This window comes from Salvia miltiorrhiza, chromosome 7, assembly GCF_028751815.1.
Source record: "Salvia miltiorrhiza cultivar Shanhuang (shh) chromosome 7, IMPLAD_Smil_shh, whole genome shotgun sequence".
NCBI classification, from domain to species: Eukaryota; Viridiplantae; Streptophyta; class Magnoliopsida; order Lamiales; family Lamiaceae; genus Salvia; species Salvia miltiorrhiza.
The window spans coordinates 33,807,850-33,820,997 of NC_080393.1; the positions used below are offsets into that span (position 1 = coordinate 33,807,850).

Below are 13,148 nucleotides of genomic sequence, written 5' to 3' on the forward strand. Positions count from 1 at the left end.
GAATGAGGAAAAAACAAAATTGTTGCGCGTCACTCCCCGACAACGGCGCCAATTTTGACACGCATCCGTCGTGCGGTACGATAAAAAAATGTGTATGCCCTAGACGGACAATACACGCTCCTATTGCTCACAACCATAGATCAGTCTTAGCAGCAAGTATAGGGTCGAATCCCATAGGGAGTGAGGAACACTTTGTTCTCCAAAGACAAATTGAGGTGTCACAAGTCTCAATCTGTATAACCTGCACAAATAAATTAAACGAAGATCAAATATAACAAGGAGGTAAGGTTTTCGGTTAGGTCAAAACTGTTGTCGATATTTGTATTGGTCATAGGCATACTGATGATCCGTCCATGATCCACATGATCTCAAAGCGTGGCCCAAAGACATTGGGGCATTTTAGGAGGTCATACTTCACACTTAGGATGGTTGAGTCCATTGTAATCATTTGGTTCGAAGATCACGGTTTTTCCTCGGTCACAAGGCTGTGCTTCACTCCTCCGTGGATAGTAGTCATACCCGTTACTCACCAAGTATGACCCTCACCAACCTTCTCTCCTGAGGTCCACGGTTCCGCACCTTCGGAAGGGGTACCATCATGGGCTATTCATTTCCAGAATACGTCCAACCAATCATATGATACTCCTACGGATGCGTAGTGCTTCCCTCGATCGATAACTATGTCTTTATGCCTCGTCACAGTTGATGAATGGTTATTAGAGAAGCCCGAGATCAAGGGAGGACAGTGTATCCCATCAATCATTTCCTCGCCTTCCGGATCTACAACATCTTTTGTTGATGCTGCGGAGCTACTCGGTCATGGGCATACTGGTTGTCACGCCCAACTATGCCTGGCCTTTGCTTGACATGGACAGTCTTTTACCGAACATAGATCACCCGTTAGGCCCCTACTGTCCATAGTTTGGCACAGATCCGTCTGGAACTACTAGACTCAACCGAAAGCACAAATACCTCACAATAGTTTTACATATCGACAACAATTACTTCCACTCCTTAACCTGATCAAAAGAACTACTCACACATATTGATAAACATAAATACGAAATAACATAAATGCAACATAAGCAAAAGATAAATACTTAAATAGATAAAAGTGCCTAAGGTAAACCGCCTTGTTCTTGTTCCTTGCACACGAAATGAAATACGAGAAAATAGTAAATTGTTTGAACAGAATTAAAACAACGAAAATGTAAAATGTTTCTGGATTGCCACACGTCGACCAAAAGATAAAAGTTTTAAAGACTGTCTACAATCAAAAGTTCAGCGGCCAAAAAGTTTTTGATAGCTGGGGCTCCATCTTTCTTTATACTGGCGTCTGGTGGAGGGCTAACCCTAGCTGCGCCAGCCTTCAAATCTCTAGCAGGATCTTCTTTCCTTTTTTGGCTCCATCTTGATTGATATGATTGAAGATCCGATTGATTCTTTCCTCCAACTGCAGATTAAGTCAACTCTCCACCTTTCTGGATTCTTTTACTCCATTCTCTTACTTTCCTCGATCATCCTTTATCATTCTTGCAATTGATTCCAAATTCTGGCAACGACTGTCTTCTTCCGCTTGTAGTGGTCAAACGAATTGCTACTTTCAGTTTGACTCATACCAGGTGGGTTGCTTCGGGTTCCCATGCCCCAAGTTACACTTGAGAGGTATTATGCCTAGGCTCCATGTTGGTAAACATGACATTGTAATCTGGGTTGGATTCCATACTGGTAAACATGACATTGTAATTAGTAAGATTCCATACTTTCACTTTGTGTAGTTTTGTACCATCCTTTCTAAAAATAATTCATATGATAAATCTCATTACTCATTCTTGTTCATAGGATATTAAGTTAGCAATAGGATGTGAGAACTTTCTAAGTAATTAAATCACTAAATATGAAGCAGTTCATTGGATATCAAGAAGCTCTAACTCCTCAATATCCGAGTGGATATTGAGGAAACGGTGAGGTTGATCGTGGAAAGGGTGAGCAGTGATGATGCGAACAGCCTATTGCAGGCCTACACGGCAGAGGAAGTGAGGCGTGCTATCTTCGATATGCACCAAACCAAGGCCCCGGGACCCGATGATGGTTTTAATGCTCCCTTCTACCAACGATTTTGGCTGGCGGTGGGTGAGTTTGTCACGAGTGAAGTGCTGAATGTTCTCAACAAAAGGGCTGCTTTTGACGAGTGAAACCGCACCATTATCACTCTCATTCCGAAGGTCGATAAGCTGGAGCGTGTTAGTTATTTTCGTCCTATTAGTATGTGTAATACCATATACAAAATTTCTCCAAGGTCATTGTGAATCGGCTGCGCCTAATTTTGGATAGACTTATTGACCAAACCTAAAGTGCTTTAATCAAAGAGAGATCAATCACGGATAATGTCCTTATCAGCTTCGAGTGCCAACATTGGCTGAGATCTAGGAAGAATGGAGAGAAAGGTTTTGCTGCTCTAAAACTTGATATGAGGAAGGCTTACGACAGGGTTAAATGGAGCTACCTAGAGGCTGTTATGAAGAGGATGGGGTTTCCCGAGGCCTTCTCCAAGCTCTCGTATTTTTTTTTGCTGAATCGATGCGTGTTTGGTGATATTAAGCCGGGGCGAGGGTTACTTACGGTAGGGCGACCCTCTTTCACCCTTTTTGTTTGTGTTGTGTGCACAAGGTTTCTCCTCTCTATTCCATCACTATGAGAGGGAATCGCTCATCCAGGAGTTCCCACAGCTCGACATTACCCACTTGTTTTTTGCTGACGACAGCTTGATTTTCTTTTAAGCAACGGGACGCAAAGCTTATGCCATTACAGAGATAATTGCAGCTTATGAGAGAGCTTCTGGACAACTGGTAAACTTTGACAAATCCAATATTTCCTTTAGCCCTAACACGCCTGATCGGGTTATGCATGAGGTTCAGGGAATTCTCAATGTCCAGATCGGACAAGCTTTGCAAAAATACCTTGGCCTTCCGGCATTCTCCATCTGCTAGAAATGCCTACAGTTTGGTTACCTGCTGGAGAAAATTCAAAAAAGCTTCTTTGTTGGAACCAACGTGACGTCTCGGGCGGCGGGAAAGAGGTCCTTATTAAAGCTGTGATTCAGTTGGTACTTATTTTTGCTATGCAGTGATTCCGCCTTCCGGACTCTATATGTGATGACATTCAATGCGTTTGTGCCAATTTTTGGTGGGGCGACAAAGATGATAAACGTAGGCTACACTAGCGAAGGTGAAAGACTATGTGTCAGCCAAAGGAGGATGGAAGAATGGGCTTTAGGAACCTCAAGGATTTCAATAAAGCTCTAGTGGCAAAACAGGTTTGGAGGATGTTGCAAAACCCAGGCTCGCTTGTGGCTAGGGTCTTTCAAGCTAAATATTTCAAGCATGGCGATATTTTAACGACGTCGGTGAACTCTAATGCCTCATTTGTGTGGAGGTCGCTTGCATGGAGTAGAGAGGTGATCAAGAAGGGTATGATGTGAAGAGTTGGTAACGGGAAGAGAATTAAGGTCTTCCAAGACCCGTGGGTGAATACACTAAACTCCAGAAAACTCACTGGAAGAGAGGAGCAGGAACTCGAAAACTTAACGCTGGATACTTGCATGCTCAGAAGTGGTGAATGGGACATCCCTAAACTCGCAGAATTACTATGGCATTTTGAACTCGAGGCTGTGCAGCGCACTCCCATAGGTGAGCACGGATCGGTTGATCGGATCTCTTGGAAGTTTGAGCCTAAAGGTGACTTTTCGGTGAAGACGGCGTATCTAGCCGAACGGGGATACTATGAGAAACATGATAGCCGAAGCTCGGTGGACAGGAAAATGTGGAATAAGCTTGTGTGGAGTTTGTCTATCCCGCCCAAAGTCCGAATTTTTCTATGGAGAGCACTCTCTAATCTTTTCACTACAAATACTAACCTTAGGGTTCATCATGTGCCTACGGATGGGATTTGCAGCTTATGCCATGACCGTTGGGGTCCAACCGAACACTCTCTTATTTTTTGTCCGTTGCTGCGAGACTCGTGGAAGAGCTCAAATTCTGGACTTTCTTAACCAACGCACATTACATGAGGCTTTGGGACATTGCTTTGATGATATATTATGAGAGTGACAAAGAGGATTATGAGATGTGGGCACTGATGCTCTCGAAAGCATGATTTTTCTTCTGCGACCGTGTGCATGGTGATGATACAGGTAAAGCTCTAACACATGAACCTGCTGTGGTCGCTCTGTGGAAGTCCTACCAGGCGGCGAAACTCACTTACACGTCGGAGATGTTGATGGGAATGAAGACGGGTGAGAAGAAATGGAGGCGACCGATGAATGGATGTTTTAGAGTTAATGTGGATGCTTTGTTTGATAGCGAGGCCATAAATTTGGAGTGGGGTTATCATCCACGACAGCAAAGGGGAGATCAAAGTGGCTGTTTCCAAGCTGATGGCACCTAGCTCGAATGCAGTCTTTGCTGAACTCATGGCTGTTTTCCAAGGGCTTGTTGTGAGCATTGAACATGACTTTATTCCTATTGAGATCCATACAGATTCACTCTTGGCTGCGAGAGTCATGGCGAACCCAGCTGAGGAAAAGGATTTGCTGCCGGAAGACATGGTCGAGATGATGCAGTGCTCAAGGGAATGTTTCTTGGTGGGAGTTTTCCATGCTTTTAGAATGGCTAATAGGGCCGCTCATTGTCTTGCGCAATTTTCGCATAAACTTAGCCAACCCGAGATTTGGAAATGTGATTTTCCGGGGTGGTTAGATGCTATTGTAACCGATGATTCTTCTTGAATGGAAACTTGGTTACACTCTAAAAAAAGAGTTTTTTAATTATAACAAATAGAGTTAATTAAAGATTTGATATAATTTTTAATTAATAAATATAAATTGTACTCCCTCCGTCCCATTATTTATGGGACGTTACTGTTCGGCACGGAGATTAAGAAAATAAAATTAGGAAACTAACAATGTGTGTAAGAATTTGTTCATCACCATTCAAGACAAGATCTGCCCAGTTAATTAAACAAAATTGAAACAAAATTTTCTATCCTCTTGCATAATTAATGAACAAAAATTTTCTAGACAAAATGATGTTCATTACCATTTATACTGCCTTGTTTATTGAAGAATGGATGGGTAGAAATTTTTCGAGAAATCAAAACAATTATCAACACAAAAAATCAACAACAACTGTCAACAATCAAAATAAAAATGGAAACAGAAATCAAAACTCATTTATTGAAGACAAGATCTACCTTTATAACAGAGAGATCTACACATCCCAAAAACAAAAATCGAAAATCCAAAAACTAGAGCGGAGGCGGAAAAGGGCTACGGCGAGGGTGGAGGCGGACCGCGCCGTTGCTGCCTCTCCTGGCGGTGGGGCTGAAGATTTTGTCGACGACGGAGGAGGCGTGGTGGAGGAGGGAGTAGTGACCGCGCCGAATGAGGGAGTGAGAGAGAGGGAGGTAGGGGCTAGGGCACAGCGGAGGTTGATTGTCGTCACCGGGAATCGAGTGGAAAAGTTTGGCGATCTAGGGCTCTGTTCTTGTACAGAGAGGCATGGGGCGAGGTGCGAGAGAGGGGAGAGCGAAGCCGGCGGCGACGCTCTTCGACGGAGAGAGAGAAATGTGGGGGTGACGATGATATTTTTTTCACCGATTGAATCCAAAGAGAGAAGACACAGGATTTGGTTGAGTGCGTCTGTGAGAAACTGAGAATGGAGGAAGAGATGAAATAATTAGGGAGAAAATGATCTTAAGGAGATAATTAGGGAATTAATTAAGCTTTAAGTGACCCCTTATTATTTCTCAAAATAGAAACATGTCATATAGGTTGGGACAACCCAAAATGGAATACGTGTCATGAATAATGGGACGGAGGGAGTACCTACTAATAATTTGTATTTTTTAAGTTAAATCACTTAACGGACGTGCTCACTAGCTAACGAGCTGAATACTGTCAAAGTCAAATTTGATTTATTTATTTATCAAACTTTTTTTGAATCGAGCTCCGAATAGTTTGTTAGTGGTTTGGTTTGTTTATAGTCCAAAAAAAATAGTAAAGATCGATAGATTATTTGATAACTAATCCTAAAATACAGTTTACTTAAAAACATCAAGTTAGGTGATCATTTTAATTCATTCAAATTGGTTTTCTTATTTTAGCTCGTCTGTCAGCAAACATTCTTTTTCCATATTTATATGCATCAAAGTCTTAAATTTCATATAATTATGATTATGATTATGGGTTGCATTGCAATAATGATGAATGACGGCAGACACAGATACGTACAAAGATTGTATAGAATTGGTAGCAAATACGAACAGCTTTAATGCAGTTTCCTTCACTGTCTTCCGCGTTATCCTTTTTCATATTTAAATCTTTCCTACTCAAATCCACCAATAATCTCTCTCTCTCTCTCTACAGTTTCCCCTCCAAACCCATCCCCTTTCACTCTTCCCTCAATCATTGCCTCTCTTTCTGCCGTTCATTGTTTACGCCTCTACTTCTCCTCCAGATCTCCCCCGTGCGCCTCAGCAGCGCGGCGGCACTACACTCACTCGTACAAGCGAGCTAATACTAACCACTGCGGAACTCCGCCTGCCTTGGCGGAGTGGTTTTTAGCAGGTACGGCTGTGCGTGAACATATTGTGAGGTTAGGGTTTTGGCAGGGGCGATAATGGCGTGCGCGAGCGGTGGAAAATTGGAGGTCGCTGCGGCGTCGCAGCAGTTCCCAGTGGGGCTGAGGGTTTTAGTGGTGGATGATGACGTCATCTGCCTGCGTGTTGTGGAGCAAATGCTTCGGAAGTGCATGTATAATGGTTAGTGGTTTTTTGTGATTTTGAGTGCTGAGCTCTGCTGCTATTCCTTTTCACGGGTCTGGTAATTTTGTGCGTTTCTAGTGCAAGGACTACGTTGGTTACTAGCGAATTATATACTATCTTGTTCCAGATTATTGACAGGAATGTTAAAACATTCAATTGATTCTGTATGGTGTCTAATTAATTGAGAGCAGGCTAGGTTGGTAAACGAACAAACATTCTTAATGTCATTATATATTGCCAAGATCAATGAATTTTTATGCTTATTCCGATTTCAAGTACATGATTTTGTCTGTTTATGCTCACTTCGGTTTACTCACTCCTTTTTATCTTTGAAGTGAATAATTATGCATTCAGACTATCTTTGAGCCTGCAAATAAACGACATGGAGAAGTGTCGCCTCCTTCCACACACATTTGAAATTCGTTCCCTTCCATCTCATAAACATTAAATTTCTGTATCGACCTCAACTAGAGCACTGATTGGGGGCCCTGGCCAGGACAGTGCTGTACACTAGCACCAACCTTTATTTGAGCTAGAGAAGAAACACACGCACCCACATGCACATACACTTTACCTATCAACCTACCATTGGTTCAAATTCTGTTCTATGATCCATATGTTTTATGTAGTAAAACCTGAAAACTTTGTGCTAAGAAGCGACCCTATTAAATGTGCTCATTATTAGCTAACATCCTAACATTTATTGAATTCCTTTTTTCTGTTTCCCCCTTTTCAATTTAAAGAAAGAAACAGCTATCAGGATAGACAACACGTGGCCCAGTTTTAACTCTGAAATTTCTTTCAACTCGTAGAAGAATTCTTATTGCCTGCTCTCCACTAGTCCGAGGCTATTGTTCAATAGTTAATTGTCCTAAACAATAATTTTGGAGAACTGACGACACGATATATAGATGACCAAGATGATCTAGCCACTCAATTTTATATTCTCCCTCCGTCCCGGCTAAGTTGATCAACTTCTTTTTGGCACGAGATTTAAGAAATTAGTGTTTTAAGTGTGTTCGATAATAAAGTGAATAAGTGATTAGATGTTTCTTTGCTTATATTTATTCCATATAAGGAAATTGATCAACTTAGTTGGAACGGCCCAAAAAAGAATATTGATCAAGTTTGCTGGGACAGAGGGAGTAATTCTTTATCCATTTAATAAATATGAACTTTCTGCAAAGTTATCATTGCTATCTGATTTGGATTCGCTTTGGATTCAGTTGTAATGGCCTCACACTTAAATTTATTTCAAAGTGTTGATATCCTTGCAGTTACCAGTTGTTCGCAAGCTACAGTTGCTTTGAACTTATTGCGGGAAAGGAAAGGCTCTTTTGATATAGTACTGAGTGATGTTCACATGCCTGATATGGATGGCTTCAAACTTCTTGAGCTAGTTGGACTGGAAATGGGCCTTCCTGTTATAAGTGAGTAATTCTTCCTGTGGCTAAAGTTTCAAAATTGGTTATCATTACTTAACATTAAATTCTGTTGTGCAGTGATGTCAGCCGATGGAAGAACTAATCTGGTCATGCGTGGAGTAAGACACGGAGCTTGTGATTACTTAATTAAGCCTATCAGGGATGAAGAATTAAAGAATATTTGGCAGCATGTTGTTAGGAAAAAACAGAATGAAATGAAAGAACATGATCATTCGTGTAGCATGGAAGACCATGATCGTCTAAAACGAGCGATCGATGATACTGAATATGCTTCTTCTTTGAATGAAGGGGCAGGGGCTGATGAGGTTCTCAAAACACTAAAGAAAAGGAGAGACTCTAAAGATGAAGACGATGAAATGGAAAATGATGACCCTACCATGTCAAAGAAGGCTCGTGTAGTCTGGTCAGTAGAGCTCCATCAGCAATTCGTTACTGCTGTAAATCAGCTTGGGATTGATAGTATGGACTTGCACTTTGCCTTCTTATATTCTTGAGAACTTAAACTTACTGGAGCATTAATTACATTTAGAGATCAGTATTTTCTCTGAAGTGTTTTGTCTTATGAATTTGTCTATATAATTGTTGACATCGGTTAGCATCTTTTGATCCTTTTCAGAGGCTGTACCCAAGAGAATTCTTGAATTGATGAATGTTCCAGGGTTGACAAGGGAGAATGTGGCTAGTCATTTACAGGTCTAATTACTTCTTCCCATCTAGTCTTTGTTTACTTATTTCTGTCTTCTATTTTTTTGTTCAGTTAAAGAATGTGGAAATAGAGGAGGATGGTAATACTTAAAGTGTGAAGTTGGTTGGATCTCATCTCTGAGTTTGACTACATCAGTGACTAATATCAAAGCTAAAGAATTTTAGAATATTTATTTGGATACTATTGTAAAATTAATATAATATATTCACCATATACTGTTCAGATGTACTAAGAAATTTGAAATGCATTGTTTTCTTATATAACCATGTAATGCAGCTGGTATTACTTTCACAATGATGATTCTCAATTGCAAATTTACATATAATTTATTCAAAGGTATGTCATCCATCAGCTATCCTGAAGGATGCTATACTATCTCCTAAAGTGAGCACTGAGTAGTAGGATGTGCAAAAGAACGTAGTGTGTTTCTTACTGTCCTTGACTCGTAAATCAATCTCTCATTGGACCAGGTGCATTCACCATTTAAAACAAATATTTGTTACAAATTTTATGTTGCTAATAAAAAATCTGTATCAGCACATTATGATATCTCACACATTTTTTTTCTGATGTCGATGGCTGTTGCTAAATTTTCCATTGTTATATGATTGATCTCATCTTTTCACATAAGATCTTTTTTTTTTTTTTTTTTTTTGTGTGACAGCTTCATGTCCACAACTCTGCACGATTTCATTGTGATCATCTCATTTCTGGTTATTATATGTCAATCTGCAGAAATTCAGACTGTACTTAAAGAGATTGAGTGGCGTAGCTCATCAACAGGTTGGCCTTGCGTCTTCTTATTGTGGGCCAGTGGAGCAGAATCTTAAACTAGCTTCGCTTGGAAGGATTGACTTTCAAGCATTGGCAGCTTCTGGCCAACTTCCTCCGCAAACATTAGCAGCTCTACATGCTGAGCTTTCTCGACCCACTGGAAACTTAATCTTGCCAGGGATGGATCAGAGAACTCTGCTACATGCATCTCTTCAAGGGCCTAAATGTGTTTCTGTGGAGCGGGTTGCTTATGCTCAACCTTTGATAAAATGTTTACCCAACATTTCCAAACAAAGTTCTCAACCTCTTAGGTCCAATGGCGATGTACACCCAGAATTTGCAGCCTGGTCGTCGAAGAACCTTGGTGACATGGTACCAGCCTGCAATCTTGGTACTGTAGCAGAAACAAACAGTTTGTTAAGCTTTATACAGCAAGCAGCAGAAGCAAGCGATGATGCCAGAACCAAGTCGTTCAATCAATGTGCAACCTTCTTGCTTAGTAGTTCCATCTCAGTCTTCACCAAATCATCAAGCAGGAAATAGTCCTGCTTCTGTCAATCAAAATTGCAGCTTTAGAAATCCCGCGGTGGATTACATTAATCCCTTGCCTCAATCAAATAATTCGTCAGGTATTGGGCAAGTCTTGGAAGTGGAATGTAAAGCAGTGAGTGCACCTTCTGAGTTTGGAGCAGCAGCTTCTGTTTCATCTACATCATCTTGCTCAAGAAATATACAAGAAAGTTCTTGTCAAAGAGTTCGGAACTCACCCTCTACGATCAATGCTGACGTGCAGCCCCCTAACATGGCCTTTGTGCAAGGTTCTTATAATGGTAAACTGAATTTGGTGCAAGGATCAACAGGGAATCCTGTATACATAGGTAAAGGGACGTCCATACCTAGCCGCTTTGCTGTCAATGAACAAGAATTGCGAATGTGCAACCTAAGTCAAGTGAGATCTTATGTTGAGAAGGGTAGTAACAAAGTGAAGCAGGAGCCAAATATGGATCTGATGGAAAATGTAAAATTAGGGATTCCAGTAAAGCAGCACTTTTCCCAAAATGATCTGATGAGTGTTTTCTCTGACTAGGTAAAATTTGTGTTCACGTTCAGTCGTTCATCACAATATGTATTGAATCGTCTGTCTAGATCTATAAAACATTTGATTATCTTGTGAAATTGTTGAAGTTTCTCTTTCTTATCATTGTTACAGCAACTAAAAAGTGTCAGACTCATGGGCTGCGTCGTGTGCTACTCGAGCACAATTTAAAGCTTGGTTCACTTAGTAACTTATACTCCCCACACCCCCACCCCGAAGCAGATCACCTCCTTTTCCCTTAATAACTGCCTAACAGCATTAAACTATCTAGTTTGGTCCATGAAGACTATAGTCCTTTAATCCGTTGCTTGGACTTGGCCAATCAGATTTCAAAAATTTATTTGGTATTATATTTGATTTTGATGTGCATTTGTTTATCTATGCCGATTTGTTAGTTCATATATAGTAGACTGACTAGCTGATATCACTTGGAAAGGTAACAGGGCCGCCAAGACATGTCAGACTGAAGATATCAGGTTTCTTGATGAAAGTGAGCAGTGCTGTATTGGTGGATTCTATTTCAACATTTGAACCAATCTCGGTTACCAATTGTTGGGAGTGGGGAGAATGCTGACTGAAACCGGTGGGATTTGTAAAGTGAAAGATGGCACATGTTGGATGCACAAGTAAGTTTAATAGCCTTCCCACCTAGAATTTAGGCAATAAATCAAAAATCTCTTTAGCTTGTAATATTTATATATTAATCTTGTAGCATCCGGCTGTGAAATGTGTAGTTGCTGGGTATTTGTCTTAGAATTTGTGATTTATTCATTACTTATTTGGGAGCACATGTATAGTTTAGCTCTAGGCTTTTCAAGCTTCCGTATATCATGTGTTGAAGGAGCCTATCAATTTTCTTAAGGTTGGATCTTATAGTTAGTGTATCAGATTTTCTTTTAAAATTACATAATCTCCTAAAAGAAAAAGAAAAAACAGGATGATGATATTTCTTGCTTGAGGATGTAATCCTAGTTTGGCTGAGATGTGGAAGGAAGGTGTTATTTATGCTTTATGGTATGGAAACATGCGTGTGGCTTTATGGTCGCCACCTCTGTTGGCCAAATATTGGAAAGAATAAAGTGCAAGAAGTACTCGTCTGTAACCGAGACCGGTCGGGACTGGGTTGGTTTACGGTTCAAACTATAGGTCCGTTCACGATCTATGTTTTCCACTTTTCTAAGAAAAGTTAAATAAGTGTATTATGAGTGGAGTTTGAGTCTCACATTAACGGTGTTATTATAGAATAGTATTTAAAAATGTGCGGTGAAAGAGTGGAGTTTGGGTTTCACATTAATAAATTATATTGTAAGTGAAGTTTAGATTCCACATTAAAGATGTTATGGGGGTAGTGTTTAAAAATATGTGGTGGAGGACTGAAGTTTGGGTCTCATTATAGAAAAATATATTGTGGTGTAATGTTTAAAAATATAAGAAGAATATTTTTTGTGGAGATATTAAAATGATAAAAAAGAAATATTAATTGTTGACGGAGGAAATAATAATCTTGCCGACATTTTTTTCTTTCTTTCCAGATATTGAAAGTATAACTAAATATAGTTGAGTCCACTTGGTTTTCATGCAAAAAGATTACGGTATAATTTATCCACGTGAGATACAAAATTCATTTTCTTATTATCCATCAGAAGAGAACAAAATAATTTTCCATAGGTCAAGTTTGGAAAGTCTAGACAAGCAACTACCCCACACCTGACCTGATCCTCTCAATATTGGAATATGGGCCTTTTCATTTATTACTCCCTCCGTCCCGCGAAGCGTGACCCACTTTTCTTTTTGGGTTGTCCCATGAAGCTTGACCTGTTTCTAAAAATAGCAAAAAATTTATCCTTTATTCACCTTTTCACTTTTTCACCTACCACACTTAACACACAAAATACCAATTTCTTAATTCTCGTGCCGAAAAGAAATGGGTCACGCTTCATGGGACGGAGGGAGTATTTTCTATTTTCATTTATTATTTTCTATGGGTTTCTAATATGTAAATATTACCTGTAGGAATCGTTTATTTTTGCATGATTGATAAAATACATGATTGAATATTTTTATCGTTAAGAATAAAATTTCTCTAATCTCATCTTTTCAATGAGATAAGAATTAAAAAAAAAAAACTAGCTTAAATGATAAAAATAATCAAAAGCTTTGGGATATTTTAAAGTTTCAATGCATCAAAATAAACAAATGATTAACTTTTACTATTTATATCTAGGGGTTAATGCTGTTAAATATCTCAACTATTTTCATTTTTGCGTTTTGCATCAATTACAAAATTTCAGCATAGTATACCCCA

General features: G+C 39.7%; 1 protein-coding gene across 1 annotated transcript; it reads left to right on the top strand.

Moving 5' to 3' along the window:
• The first annotated feature begins 6,153 nt into the window (after nucleotides 1-6,153).
• On the top strand, nucleotides 6,154-11,727 carry LOC130996071 (two-component response regulator ORR21-like). The gene is given in 7 exon segments (XM_057921585.1): nucleotides 6,154-6,819; nucleotides 8,100-8,252; nucleotides 8,325-8,726; nucleotides 8,884-8,960; nucleotides 9,709-10,170; nucleotides 10,172-10,834; nucleotides 11,280-11,727. Coding segments are annotated over 6 exon segments (1,899 nt in total). The 5' UTR covers nucleotides 6,154-6,677; the 3' UTR covers nucleotides 11,280-11,727.
• Nucleotides 11,728-13,148: the final 1,421 nt, after the last annotated feature.